General features: G+C 44.4%; 1 protein-coding gene across 1 annotated transcript in view; it reads right to left on the bottom strand.

The window, feature by feature from the left end:
• Positions 1-1,308: 1,308 nt before the first annotated feature.
• Positions 1,309-15,833, bottom strand: part of LOC144797757 (IgGFc-binding protein-like) — a 283,418-nt gene continuing 268,893 nt past the window's right edge. The window contains exons 92-94 of the mRNA XM_078668518.1: positions 5,417-5,472; positions 2,089-2,592; positions 1,309-1,744 (exon numbers count right to left, since the gene is read on the bottom strand). Coding sequence (XP_078524644.1) covers positions 2,543-2,592; positions 5,417-5,472 — 106 coding nt within the window. The 3' untranslated portion in view covers positions 1,309-1,744; positions 2,089-2,542. The remainder of the gene's footprint in view (positions 1,745-2,088; positions 2,593-5,416; positions 5,473-15,833) is intronic.

Raw genomic sequence — 15,833 nt, 5'->3', positions numbered from 1 at the left:
ACCTGCAAAGGCCTCAACCTGCAGTTTGCTAGAAACAGGCTACTCCAATCATACAGGTTCTGGCCTCATACAGCCAAGCGATCTCTCAGGCTCCACAGGTCTTACAGGATCAGGACTCAGGAAGCAGAGAGAGCCCTCAGCTTGTACACATCATACCTTCTTACGTCTCAGACAGCAAAGGTATTCTTCATGTTACAAGAATCTTACAGACTCAAGCCTCAGACAGCAGAGATATCCCTCAGGTTACAAAGATCTTACCGCTTCAGGCCTCAAACAGCAGAGTTATCCTTTGGTTTACAAAGATATTACAGCCTCAAGCCTCAGACAGCAGAGCTATCCCTCAGGTTACAAAGATCTTACAGCTTCAGGCCTCAAACAGCAGAGCTATCCTTTGGTTTACACAGATATTACAGCCTCAAGCCTCAGACAGCAGAGCTATCCCTCAGGTTACAAAGATCTTACAGCTTCAGGCCTCAAACAGCAGAGTTATCCTTTGGTTTACAAAGATATTACAGCCTCAAGCCTCAGACAGCAGAGCTATCCCTCAGGTTACAAAGATCTTACAGCTTCAGGCCTCAAACAGCAGAGCTATCCTTTGGTTTACAAAGATATTACAGCCTCAAGCCTCAGACAGCAGAGCTATCCCTCAGGTTACAAAGATCTTACAGCTTCAGGCCTCAAACAGCAGAGCTATTCTTTGGTTTACACAGATATTACAGCCTCAAGCCTCAGACAGCAGAGCTATCCCTCAGGTTACAAAGATCTTACAGCTTCAGGCCTCAAACAGCAGAGCCACCCTTTGGTTTACAAAGGTATTACCATTGTTATGGAAATGGTGCATGGTCAGGCCTTGCAAAACTATTCTACTTGTTGCATGGATTCCGTAGGCTCATTAAAGACAGCAGACCTATCCCTCAGGACACAGATTATACAGACTCAAACAATGGACAACATAGATATCCCCCTAAGGAACTATTTCAGAACTTCCTGCTACAAAGAGCTCGCTTGCTGCATGTACTTTGGATGTAGTCTTTGTGGAAGTCTTTTCAAACTCCAGAGGGATGAAGAGACTGCGGCAGAGAGCGCCCTCAGGTGGAGATGGTGTGCTTTGCAGCAGTGATTAAGTTGGAGTTCTGACAGCAAAAGCTGAGTGGCACTGCTCTGCAGCAAAGGTTAAGCAGCATGGCCCTGTAGCTGAGGCGAAGTCAGAAAACTTGACATTAAAGGTTGGGTTGTGACACTCAGTAGCAGAGGTAGAGTGGTGCATTCAATAGCAGAGCTTGAGTCGGTACGTTCAGCAGCAGAGCTTAAGTACGGTTGGCACCAGAGCTTGAGTAGGTACCCCGGCAGCAGGGGTAGAGTGGGTACGCTTGGTGGCAGAGCTTGAGTCTCTACGTTCAGCAGCAGAGTTTGAGTAAGTATGCTTGGCAGCGGAGCTTGAGTAGGTACCCTGGCAGCAGGGGCAGAGTAGGTACGCTTGGTAGCAGAGCTTGAGTCTGTATGTTCAGCAGCAGAGCTTGAGTAGGTACCCCGGCAGCAGGGGCAGAGTAGGTAGGCTTGGTGGCAGAGCTTGAGTCTGTACGTTCCGCAGCAGAGCTTGAGTAAGTATGCTTGGCAGCGGAGCTTGAGTAGGTACCCCGGCAGCAGGGGCAGAGTAGGTACGCTTGGTAGCAGAGCGAGTATGTATGCTCAGCAGCAGAGCTTGAGTAGGTAGGCCCGGCAGCAGAGGTAGAGTCGGTGCACTCTGCAGCAGAGCTTGAGTTGGTACGTTCAGCAGCGGAGTTTGAGTAGGTACCCCGGCAGCAGGGGCAGAGTAGGTACGCGTGGTAGCAGAGCTTGAGTCTGTATGTTCAGCAGCAGAGCTTGAGTAGGTACCCCGGCAGCAGGGGCTCAGTAGGTACGTGTGGTGGCAGAGCTTGAGTCTGTACGTTCTGCAGCAGAGCTTGAGCAGGTACCCCGGCAGCGGGGGCAGAGTAGGTACTCCAGCAGCAGGGGCAGAGTAGGCACGCTTGGTAGCAGAGCGAGTATGTATGTTCAGCAGCAGAGCTTGAGTAGGTAGGCCCGGCAGCAGAGGTAGAGTCGGTGCACTCTGCAGCAGAGCTTGAATTGGTACGTTCAGCAGCAGAGCTAGAGTAGGTGCCCCAGACGATTCATTCTGGGCACTCGGTAGCAGAGTTTGAGTAGTTACGCTTGGCAGTCGATCTTGAGTACGTACGCTTAGCAACAGAGGTTGAATCAGAGCGCTCAGCAGCGGAGGGTAGTTTCAATAATCTGCAACACGATGAGTCTGAGATCTCTGCTGCAGAGGGTGCCTTGGACCATTACATAGCAGAAGTAAAGTTAGAAGGACAGCTCAGTTGGGCTGGAGTTGAAGCTCTCTGAGGAACAGCTTGAGTTGGAGTGCTCTGTCACACAGGCTGGATTGCAGTGCTCTGATGCAGAGAATGAGTTGTGCTATCCTGTGGTAAAGCTTCATTCACTGAGATGAGGGCATCCTTTAATGCTTCCAGAGAGACAGCAGGCAATGGAAGAGTCGCTGCTTTCAAAACCGAGTGAGCGTCTCAGACGGGAAATCCACATTCTCATTGGGCACTGGAATAAGAAGAGGGCAAAGTTAGGTCCAAAAAATACTTCTGTCCAGAGAAGAGTGAGACCATAAGGAAAAAGAGCAGAGAGGGAAGAAAATGCAACATCTGTGGAGAATATCCACATGATCAGGGGTGTGAAGAAGCCACAGGATAAGTAGCAACAAGGGACCGCTAGGTTAGAGACAGAAATAGACATTTTAGAGTAGGGTAGGGAGGGGACAGACAATGTGGTACATTTGTATTCCGGGGGGGGTATTAATAAGAGGTCCCCGGTTATCCATTTTCTACCAGCTGGAACTGCCTGCATGTTGCACATTCAGGGTCTCACTGGCCGCACTCATAAACAGCAGATTGGACTACGGTAACACCCTCTATGACGGAATCAACAGAAAGCCTCTCACACAGGCTGCACACTATCCAGAACGCCGCAGCCAGACTCGTCCTCGGAACCCCAAGGCACGAACACATGACCCAACACCTACGCGACCTCCACTGGCTCCCCGTCGAGAAGAGAGTTACCTTCAAACTGCTCACCCACGACTACAAATCCCTCCACAACATCGGACCCAAATACTGCAACGAGAAAGTCTCCTTCCACGTACACAAGAGGAACCTTCGCTTCGCGTATCTCGCACTCGCGAAGACCTCCTGCATCTGCTGAACCAGAGCAGGAGGAAGAGCTTTTTCCTACGTCGCAGACAAAGCCTGGAACGAGCTCCCTGGGCCCTGCATACCTTCAGTAAGAACCTCAAGACCTGGCTCTTTGACTGAAACGGAGCTGCACCCCCCTCCGGGAAACATCCTTTAAAACGCAACTTTTACCACGCAGTGCCTTTACGACACAACTTTTACAATGCAAACCATTACCACGCATTGCGCTAGCGGGCGCTCTAGGATAGGGAATATATTTAATTTACTATCCAACACCTTCCCTACTATCCACGGGGACTGGAGTTGGAATAGTAAATTAAACTATTCACTATCCAGCACCCCTAAGCACTATGCGTTGTAAAAACTGCGTTGTAAAGGCATGCGTGGTAAAAGCATGCGTTGTAATGTCATACATCCTCCCCTCCACCCCCAGCGCCTTGAGACTCTCACGGGTGAGTACCACGCTTTATAAGCCCCTGATTGATCGATTGATTGATTGATTTAGAGCAATCTGATAGTACCCGGCGGGCTGGTCTGAAAGGTGACTGTGTGGGCCGGTTTCTTGGCTGCTTGCGGGCCTGTTTTATGGTCTGCTGGGCCAACTTTACTGTTTATTTTCCTGATATTAAAACAAACATTGCCTGCAGCAAGCTCAATGTCATGCAGTATTCCATATCTTACAAAGCACTTATAGCACATCTTTTAAAGTTGAAAACTTCCCCAATTTGCAAACACAGGCAATGTTTTTAGGTATCTAATTCACTAATGAGGACCACTTTTTTTTGGGCATATTTTCCGTCCCAGTCAGACCATGTGTGCATGTACCAGGATCACTGTGTTTATACTTATGATAATACACTTTCACTTTTCTATACTCCAATGTAAATTACTTGCTCTCCTCTTTGCGACTTTCTCACACTGTATTAGAGAAATGTGCAAAATCCTTTCCCTGAAGTCCTGGACACATGCGTACAAGGTATCAGAACAGTGGCAAGTTGGTGCTAGAACTGGACAAAACCCGAACCTGGGTTTCTATGGGAATTCTCAAGGGCATATTATCAAGCCCCTTATTGCCGCTTTAATGGCAGTTTCCTGCCGCTAAAGCGGCGATAATGTTATCGCTGTTCTTGATAATAAGACCCTGTGACTTTTCTGTAACTACCGTTCTCCAGAATAGATATATTTCAAAGATTAGGTGCTGGACTACACATTACTTTATGTAGCTTATCCACCTCGTTGTGTGCGTCCCCAACGCCCCTAATATGGTGGGAACTCCACACCCTACCCATAGCGGTATCTTCAGATGTTATACAGTAATCTAAGACACAAAAACAAGACTCAACCGGGAGACAGGAGGGTTGCCTGTTCATCGCCCCTTGCTACTATTTTTACACCAGTTTTTTCCCTCTAGCTGTTTTGACGTCTCGCTTTTTTGCCTGGCTTCTGATTGGCTTGCGTCTCCTTCCCAATGTCAGGAGGACTTTATTGTCTTGCTTCCAGTATTAAACATAGCTGTAACCAAATGCTACAAGACTGCCAAGAAGGGTTTTCCCTCTTGAGGGTTGTCCTCCTAGCTGGGACCATTTTAATGAGACACATGACACCTTTCACTATGCTGTTCTGTGCAGGGTGGCTCTGTGGCTACTGGGAGCGGCCGGCCATGCCTTGGGCAACCAAGAAGACGACGCAACAGACCTTTTCAGTGTCCAGTCCTTGAAAAACCTTGCCTGAATTACACAGAGTTCGAGGTATCCTCTTAACCTCATCAATGCTGGTGACGGAACCACTCTGTCACCAGACACGGACGTACTGTGCTGCTGGTGACGGAGTGGTTCCGTCACGGCCCGGCCGCCGCACCTGCGAGGCGCTGATTTCATGCCTGCGCGGCGCTTTCTACTGAGCGGGCGGGTCGTGCCGGAACCACTCCGTCACAAGAACAGCGCGCCCGAGGCTCGTGACGGAGTGGTTCCGTCAGGAGCATGGCGGCGCCGCGCGCCCCCCCCCCCCCAGCGCTGCGGCCGAATTACTGCCGCAGCCAAGGGGTTAAGTCCAGTTTTAAGTTGATTCAGTAAGAACATTAGAGCCTTCCCTGCCCCTTGCTCTAAAGGCTCCTATTGATGTCTTGGGCCGAGTCTTAAGGGGGCGTCTTTAAAACCCCAGAACTCTACTTTACTCACCCTCATCTTGCTGGGAGTCGTGAAGCTTCACTTTATCGATTTTCCAGACTTTCTTGCTGTTGAGAAAACAAACGTTCAAATATTTATTAAAAAATATCAGAAGACAACATCAAAGCACAGAGCACAAAATCCCTAAGTAAAGGTGATATTGGGAGCAAGGCAAAGAAAATGTTTAAATTGTTTGCAAAATAAAAGTGTTTTATTTATTTTTAAATGAACTCCTACCTTCTGCTCAGAGGAATGCTCTTGAGAAAGCAGACAGGTATGAGGAATTATTAAAATCTGATTTGGTCAAATGCAAATTGGGATACAATGGGAGGATTTACTAAAACGAATTGGAACATGGCTCTTGTATCACTGGGGTGCGGTGAAAACTCAAGAATGTAGCAAACAGACCCCTGCCTGAGGTACTTGCAGAATCCTGTCCATGGCACACACCGGCTCCTGACCAGGGCACACACAGACCCCTGTCTGAGGTACATGCAGAACCCTGCCCACGGCACAGCATGGCCTACGGCTCACATCGATACCAGCCCGCCACACACGCAGGCACCGGCTTGCAAGAAGTACCCAATCCACCCATGGCACACACCTGCCCATGACCATGGCACACACACCGGACCATACCCACAGCACATACGGCCCCTGAACACGGCACGTACCGGACCCTGCCCATGCCACACACCGGCCCCTGCCCACACCACACACTGGCTTCTGCCCAGGACACACACCTGCTCCTGTCCACAGTATACACAGGCCCACGGCACACACTGGATACTGTCCACAGCACACACTGGCTTCTGACCACTTTACACACCTGGCACTTGACCACTTTACACACCTGCTGCTGGCCATGGCACACACCTGCCTCTGTTCGCGTCACACATCTGCTGCTGTCCATGGCACACACCTGCTGCTGTCCACGGCACACACCGGCCGCTGTCCACGGCACTGCTGTCCACGGCACACACCTGCTGCTGTCCACGGCACACACCTGCCAATGTGCACGGCACACACCTGCTGCTGTGCACGGCACACAACTGCCGCTGTCCACACGGCACATACCTGCCGCTGTCCACGGCACACACCTGCCGCTGTCCACGGCACACACCTGCCGCTGTCCACACGGCACATACCTGCCGCTGTCCACGGCACACACCTGCCGCTGTCCACGGCACACACATGCCGCTGCACACGGCACACACCAGCTCCTGTCCACTGCACAGACTGACTCCTGACCACAGAGCACAACAGCCGCTGCCCATAGCACACACCAGCTCCTGCCCACAACACACACTGGTGCTGTAGCTCAGATTTCTTCTGGAGTCAGGCATACCTTTATGTTTGTGCTTCAGACAGACTGCATTTAAAATGACACAGATTTTTGTGCATGTGGAAAACACATGACACATGAAATATGAAAGGAGGCCTAGTCAAATGCTTTTAAAAGGGGCATTTTTGGTGCAAGCAAAGTGAAAGACATGAAATGAGGCCTAGTCAGTCTGAAATGCTTGTGCTAAATTAGCATGTCTTTTTGCAGTGCAGAGAAAACTTGTGATTTTAGTGGCCTTTTTTAGCTTTGAAGATAATCATGGAGGGGCTGATTCACAGACCTAACTTAAGACAAAATCCTAAACTTACTACTTTTGGTATTCACAGAAGTTAGGATTTTGTCTTAAGACAAACTTAAGACAGACTTAAGACAAACCTAACAGACAGACTTAAGACAGACTTAAGACAAACTTAAGACAGACTTAAGACAGACTTAATACAAAATCCTAACTTAAGTCTGTCTTAAGTCTTAAGTCTGTCTTAAGTCTGTCTTAAGTTTGTCTTAGGTCTGTCTTAAGTCAGTCTTAAGTCTGTCTTAAGTCTGTCTTAAGTTTGTCTTAAGACAAACTTAAGACAAAATCCTAACTTCTGTGAATACCAAAAGTAGTAAGTTTAGGATTTTGTCTTAAGTTAGTTCGGTGAATCGGGCCCTGAATGTGTTCTCTCTTCCCAGCTCATTTTCCTTGTAATCTACACTCCCTATTCCTGTCTTAAGAGACTTTGGCTTTGTTGCATATTTAGACAAATATATTCAGTTCATAACACATCTTATAATGTGTGTTAATTAACCATGCACCATCACTACACGGGGCAAACACATTTTGCATGAAAAGCTATCTAAAACATTAGAGCATGTTGCTATGAGTATGTATTAACTGTGTGCGCTTTGAAAATTTACACTAGTGCATGTATTATGCTATGTTATACATTGCACATTTTTCCATATTGTGCACTAACAATAAGAAAAGCTGCTTTAAACTAATAGCTTTTGCTAGGCAATCATTTATACAGGGTATTAGTATGGGGGAGGAAACATAATGGGTTTATTTACATAACAAAAATACTTTTTTTATGTTTGTTTTGTTTATGGGCCCACCATTAAATGGCTGCCTAAGAATCCAGCATGGCTGAGAATCGTGCTGAGAAAAGAGACGCATGCGCAAGACTGCCAAGTGCCTCTATTACAGGAGGAGTCAAGGCAAATGTGAACTGTACATTCTTCTTATCCTGCCAATGTATCAGTGTTTGTGGAATGTGTCCTTCCTACGTGCAATGTGACAGGAAGGAGGAAATAGACTCAAACATTTTTAGGTTTCGCCTATTATCATTCGCTTGCGAATGTAATAGGCGAAAATTCAAGGGCTCAATCGACTAGTGAAACCACTGCGGTTTCTTCACAGTGCATGTGAGTCACGTGACCACAAAAGCGGGTCACGTGACCACACAAGCACGCGCATCTCCCTAATCCGCCTGCCTCCCCTCGCTCGCATTCACGCCCCCCCACCAGGCTCTCCCGCCCCCATCCGGCTTCCCTCCTAATCCGCCTGCCTCCCCTCGCTCGCATTCCCGCCCCAGGCTCTCCCGCCCCATCCGGCTTCCCTCCGCGCACATAAAACATCTCGTGCGATGGCTGTAAAATGCTGAAGTCAGCATTACTACAGAGCTGCGGTCACAGGGCATTGTGCGCCTTGTGACAGATAGCTACGAACAGAGTGATAGGTCTGAACAACAGCCTCTCTCTTTGCCACACACACATCTCTCTTCGCACAGTTCGTCTCTGTACTCTCATTCACCTTCAAATTAATTTAAATGTCATGCTATCTTTCTTACCAACTGAACGAAATTGCTACTTCCAGGGCTCGTCTTCCTGAACACGCCCACCTTAAAGGCAGGCTGGGCTCGCACCCATCTACAGAAACAACATCGTCGCCCCCCCCCCACCAGGCTCTCCCGCCCCCATCCGGCTTCCCTCCTAATCCGCCTGCCTCCCCTCGCTCGCATTCCCGCCCCCCCACCAGGCTCTCCCGCCCCCATCCGGCTTCCCTCCGCGCACATACGTTGCCAATAGGTTTCGCATTTTCTGATCTACGACCGCTGGTGTACTCTATGGATTGTGACATTTGAAGCATGATTTGATCACGTGAGCTGATACACATTCTCATTGGCTTGTCTCCATTAAATTGTAATGCAAAGAAATGGTTGTACTGAAAAAAAAGAGATTCACCTCTTTTTTTAATTCTGGTCTTTTGAAGCAAAATAAGAGAATATCGTCTCTAAAATAACACAGCACAGACCATACTTTGAAACACGCTTTTCGCTCGCATCTCATTCCCACTAGGGGATTCCATACAGAGGGGCTTATTTTTTCGAGCTGAACATTGAACCACAACGCACTCACCCGACAGCGTGCGAAAAAAAAGGGCCGCTGCCACTTTAAGAACCCTTGTCTCTTTGACATTGCTGGCAGTGTACGAGAACATTAATGCATCTGTCATGCTAACAAGCTAAGAATAACATCTAGACATCAAACCGAGCAGAGAATCCATCTGAAGTGATTCATTCAGATCTGTCCGATTGATTTATTAAACACAGGGCACAGGAGGGTCGAGTGCGCTTCTCTGGGCCACTTCTGCCAACCACGCCCTCCTTCCTGCCCCTGAGGGTGGGAGACTCGCCTCTTTCAATCTCCTTCCCTTTTCAGTGCTACGACTGGTCCCAATTACCACATCCCGCCGGCCGGGTTGATAATTAATACCAGAAACGGATCAGCTGTTACTGAGAATTTAACAAAAAACAATCACTAATTTGAATGAATACCAAGCAGATTTTTTCAATATTCTCATTTGAGCACAACTTCATAAAAAAAGCGCCCAGCCCCTCCTCCCTCCACTCAATTGCTGCTAGTCACACGCCAACGCGAGTATAAACAGTCGCTTTAAACACATGCTTGACAGGCCTGTTCGGCTTCTTCACACAAGTTTATCTTTCACACCATCTGCCAGCGCCTTGCCGCATGAATCAGTTCGTCCGTCGCTTCTTTTTACCTCCCCCCACCCCCCCTTTTTGGCCCTTCTTTGACATTATCTACTGCTGATCAAAGGGTCATATAGGAATAAACAAACGCTGGAGCAGTTTTAAGCCGCTATCACGGGATAAACATACCTCCATACAGTATCACTACCCGCATTTATTCGGCTTCTGCACGTTTCATTTTGCCCTTTATTAATTTGCATACTTACAGGCAATTGTACTCTAGTACAGCTTTATAAACTGCTTTATAAACTGTGCACAAGGCAAACACGGAGCCTCATATTTAGCACGCACCTCCCCATCTTTCCCCAAAAAAATCCACACGCATGCTTTTTTATTATCAAAACTTCCTTCAAACAGGGATCCTACCAAGAGCCCATTTCTGACTCTTACCTCTTTATCCTACATCATGCCCCTTACCTCTGCCCTATATTAATACTCCTCTGACAAAACCCCTCTTCCCTGCCCTTACTTCACATTTCTCCTGTATGTAAGTCTATCCCAGCTTCTCCCCTACCTGCTAAAATTAAGGCCTGTTGCACCTTAACCTAATTTCTCCCAGTAGCGCAACTTACTTTACCTACAGATTTAATTTACACTACAAACAAGTCATCCTCCCACCAAAGACAAAGCACTGCCTGCTCCAAATCGCTGGTCCACCAAAATATTAATCGCACTGTTATGGTAGAAAACACGTATAAGGGCGCGTTCAGGTCTATGTTAGTGCTAGTTAAGAGTGGTATACGTAAACACAGACGTTGTGCTGTTTTTTTAGGTTGCTAATACAACACTAGCATTATTCCGCAGAGTACTCCTACCCACATGCTAATCGGTTGCGCCACATTTACTTCAACAACCAGGAATTAATTTTGCTTTTCATAGCCCACACATATGCACTGAACAACTTTCCACTACCTCCCACGACAATGTGCAGGGCTTATAACCACACAACCTTTTGGCCCTGTTGGTTACACATTGTGATGTAACTATAAACAAGCACTGGCGTTGCCAATAGGTTTCGCATTTGGAAAGTTGGAGCTATTGGTTTTGTAAATGACATTTTATATTTATATATCGTTATTGGCATTGTCGATTACAATATATAAATATAAAATGTCATTTACAAAACCAATAGCTCCAACTTTCCAAATGCGAAACCTATTGGCAACGCCAGTGCTTGTTCCTAGTAAATGTTGCTAAAACATATAATTGTATTAATCATTAACGCTTCTTTTGATAAAACCGGTATGGTTTGGAATTTGCAATGAGAACAGAATGGTGAGACCCTCATGTCATATATGGTAACCAATCAGGTACAAGCTTTTCTGAATCTGAAACATTATTAGTATAGTCAGCCAAGAATTAGAGTATAAATAATGACCTCTTTGGAGGCGTGTTAGCTTTAGGGGGGGGCGTGTGAGCTCTTGAGAGGGAGCAGATTAGACCTGACATCATATGACTTAGGTACAAGAAACGTCGCGGTGCAGCCTGGGAAGAGATTTTTAACTAAGAAAATAAAACCCTTTAAAATACTCACCAACTCTCTTCATTGGCTTAAATATTAATTGCGTTTTTGATTTTTCATGTTTATGTAAAGTCTCCTGAAGGTAATACATGGTGTCAAGGGCCCAACACCTTTTTAGCGGTAAAATAGAGGTAGATAAGGTTTTGAATTGAGAAATTCACCGTGAAATTACAGCTGGATCAGTTTCTGGTAGCAAGAGGATGGTTATTATTGATTAGATTGGTGATTAAGGATTATTAATATCACCATCAACTATTCGACTAAAGGATTATTGACCTTAGGAGGGAAGTAAAATATTTGCCCAAGTTAGATCAATGTACAATTCCTGATTCCTGTTCCAATGCTCAGAACCTGAAGACTGGCAAAGCAGTACTGGAAGGTGATGAAAGAAGGCGATTGCTGGAGTGGTGTGAGTATCAATAGGGTTGTGAAATATTGTTAATGTGCTAGGATGTGTTTTTGAAGTGTTGAAAATAGTAAGGGTTTTGACTGTTGGTGACATTTTGCTCATTTTGAATTAATGGTGTTATTGGTTATATTGGTAATTTCATGGGACAGAATTTTTGGGGAAACATCCTTTACGACGCAACTTTTACCACGCAGTGCCTTTACAACGCAGGTTTTTCAACGCAAGTCATTACAACAAATTGCGCTGTGGGGCGCTCTAGGATAGGTAATAGTTTAATTTACTATCCAACACCTTCCCTACTATCCACGGGGACTGGAGTTGGAATAGTAAATTAAACTATTCACTATCCAGCACCCCCCAACGCAAGTCGTTGTAACGACTTGCGTTGAAAAACCTGCGTTGTAAAGGCATGCATAGTAAAAGCATGCGTTGTAACAACGTACATCCGAATTTTTGATTATTGATTATATGTTCTTAACATGAAAAGTTAGTGTCTTGTTTTATGTTGTCTTGAAACACAGGTATAGTGATACCTGGAAATCCCAGGAAGGAATAGCGGGTGGTAAAGGGAAGCCATACTGTAGTGAGGTTACTTGTCTGTTGGAATAACACTGAGACGCTAGGTAGGGCTAGCAGTGTTAAATTAGGGACTATTTTCTGTGTAAAAGTGAGAGTGATTGATAGCAAAGAGTTTGCTGGTGAAACTTTAGTGTTATATCACCTAGAAAGGGTAGAAGGAGTAGCAGGTTCTTCTGAGTTTGAGTGAAGGGTAAGCTGAAGGGATTTACTCGCAGTGTTTGAAGAGTAAACGGAAGTTCTTACGTTGTGAAGAGTAAGCGGAATGTGTTACTCGCAGTGAAAATAAATCTATCCTTTGTTTAGTGGAACAGACAGAGTAGCAAATGTTTTTATGTTGTTAACAGAATTTTGATTTAATAAAAAACTCAGAAAAATATTGCAGTAAGATTTTGCGGAGGGTCAGTGGTAGGAGTAAAACTGACTGAAATTAGGACTGACAGCATTAGAGAAAAGAAATTGCATTGAACTATTGCAAAAATTAAATTGTTTGAAGGTTTAAATAAACTGTTGGAAGGTAAAGTGAAAATGTGTTTTTTATTGGTGATGCTCCTGAAGGAACACCTGTGCATTTTACGTCTACCAATTTGGGACAAGATGCATGTATGTGGGTTCACCAATGGTGCAAGATTACTGAAAAAGAAGGTCATTTGAGGTTTCCAAAAGATGGTACTTTTAAATTTAAAATAATTGACAAATTAAGGGAAGTTTTATGTGAAATAAAGACACCATCTAGAGCTGCACAATTTGAAGATTTAAGCATGTGGGAAAAGGCAACAAGAGACAAAGCAAGTGAGGAAAAAAAGGTAAAGCACCAGATGCAGGAGAAGGGAATTAATGATGATAAAAAGCGTCAAATAAATAATGATTCTGGGGATGAAATAATGGATGCATTATTAACTAAGTGTCTGCCACTTTATGTGGTTTCCTTTAAAACAACTGAAAATAGTGTACCAGTAAGTACTACAGTAGCTACTGCTTCTGTTGAACAGAGAGAAACACAGATTGAGATAACTGTGCAGACATTTCAGATTGACCCACTACCTGTTGATTCAGCACTGACGGGTGTTACTGCTTCAAATGTGACTGATTCAGTCCAGAAATTACAAACTGCAGATGCACAGATAATGCCTGGAAAAATTATGACTGTCCCAATTAATATGGTCCCTACTCAAAGGGTTCAAAGAGCCGCAGAAGGAGTGATTATGGCAGTGTTTATTTCAGAAACTCAGAATTCACAGATTATTGAACAGAAATTACCCCAGACAGTCAAATCACTGAAAGGTGGGGGGGGGGGGGGGGGAATGAATGGTCTTTACAACATCTGCAGCCCAGGATAAAATAAACCTATTTGAAAACGGGATTCTTAAAAGTTGCTTTGAGAAAACAGCAGTGATTAAAAAGATAGAGAGCATGGGGGAACAAATTTATCCAGACCCTGAAAAAGAGAGACCGCTTAATGTTTTAAATTCAACATTTGAACAAGAAGAAATTAACAGTCCCTGCTTTTTAAATCATGAAAATGTGAACCAGTGTCAGGAAAAATAATTAATTTCCCTGAGTAAGGAAACAGCTGCATGTGCAGTAAATACACGTGATGGACTGACAGATTTGGCTCAAAATTATGAAATTGATGTTTCAGGAAGTTTTCCATTTCAGAAAAGTTTCAGAGTACATATGGATGATGAAGCAAGTGAGAAAATGTGTTCTTCTGGAATGCATTTGCACATTGCAGAAATAATAAAATATATTTCCAAATGCAATGGGTTTGAGAAATTAGGAGACAAATGGGCAAGAAAACATGAGAAGAAAAATAAACCACCAGACCTTGTTAGGGAAAATAATAAACAGGATGAGGGAGAAGCTTTATCTTACTCATTGAGAGAACAGGTGGGAGAAGTGCACGTGCTTGGGCCACGGAACAAAAGTGAACTTGCAGCATTTCTGAACACATTCCCACAATTGAGAGACACATTTATGCTGTGGTACCCACAAGTTGATGGATTTGTTGAAATTTTAAAAGAGTTGTACATTAATTTGGAAATGGTCTTGTGGTTTGAATCTAAAATTGTTGTGCAAAGGCCAGGTGAGGCGACAATGAAAAGGGTTTGCATGAATGCACCATCATTTTCTGTTGTTATAGAGAAAAACGTAGTAGTGATTACTTTCCTGAAGGGCATAGTGCCGGCAAAGGATGCTGCTTGGGTACAGATTAAAAGAACACTGGATGGAAGTAAAGGTGTTTTGGTCTGTGCAAATTCAGGTATGGGTGTTGTACTGCTGGAAAATGTGTTCTTTTGCCAACTTTATAACAGAATTGATCAGTGGAAGAAGAAATGTAAATTTAAACATGATACACAAAAACATAGAGAAATGCAGATGCAAAATATGCCAGTTAAGCAAATGCAAATGGCAGTTCAGAAACAGGTACCAATGGCAGGGATTTGTCAAGCACAGATGGTCCCACAAAATATGGAAAATGCTCAAATTAATTTAAATATGTTGTCTAGAGCAAATGAGAATTATTTCCAGATACAAAATCAGAACCCAGTCCAACAGGTTGCTGTGTTTGAAAATGAGAGTTTTAACCCTCACAATACTGAATTTAAGAAGTCCATTGGGAAAACAGTGAAAGGTCCAGACTTAGTTGTAGGAGTTTTAAACAAAGAAATTACAAGCCCAGTTTTAGAAGAATTTGCACCCAAAATAGGCCCATTTGAGGAAAATTGCCAAGGTGTTGTTTGTGACTCAGGCCTAGCAGGAAAACAATTGTTTTGCAAATTAAACAGCACAAATTACTGTACACCAGATGATGTTAATTTTAAGATTCCTGATGATGATGTACATTTTAAAATCGCCAAACAAGAGACAGCTGTAGCATTGTTTTCAGAAAAGACAGTTGAAAAATTACCTTCTGATTTGGAAAAAATAATAAACACAGAAATAAGAAAGTTCACAGAGAAGGATGCCAGATTAATAAAATGTGCAGAACATGTCTTATTAAATTTAGAACCAAATGACATGTATTCAAGAACATCATCAGTTGCAGAAATGTTACCAATAAAAAGAATTTTGATCGAATTGATTGGATGTTTAGGTAACTTTCTGATCACAGGTTCACAGAAACTAAATGAAAAGAACAGAGTAGTGCAGGAGATTAAAAGCATAATTTGTCCATGTTGTCCTGTGGTCCCGAATCCAGCCAATATATTTTTTCACATTCCATGTGTGAAGAATAGCTTACTTTTATTGATTTTTGCAAAGTTCATGTCACAGTGCCATTGCATGAGAATAGTCAAGAGTACTGTCAAAAAGAAGATGAATACCTGGAACACAAAATTGGAAAGGGTGGTAGAAAGGTGTCACCAGAGAGAGTGGAAATAATTTCCAAGGTAAATCCACCTCACATTCAGAAAGAAGTCAGGAAATTTTGGGTAATGGTTGGCAGCTGTAGAGAGTGGTTACTAAACCTTTCCCTACTGGCTAAGCCTTTATTGAGGCTGACACACAAGGATGTGTCTGATCCGCTTCCATTGGACAACAAT

This window comes from Lissotriton helveticus, chromosome 12 (assembly GCF_964261635.1).
Source record: "Lissotriton helveticus chromosome 12, aLisHel1.1, whole genome shotgun sequence".
Lineage (NCBI taxonomy): Eukaryota > Metazoa > Chordata > Amphibia > Caudata > Salamandridae > Lissotriton > Lissotriton helveticus.
Note: the sequence above shows the minus strand (reverse complement) of the source record. Positions and strands in the feature narration are given on the sequence as shown.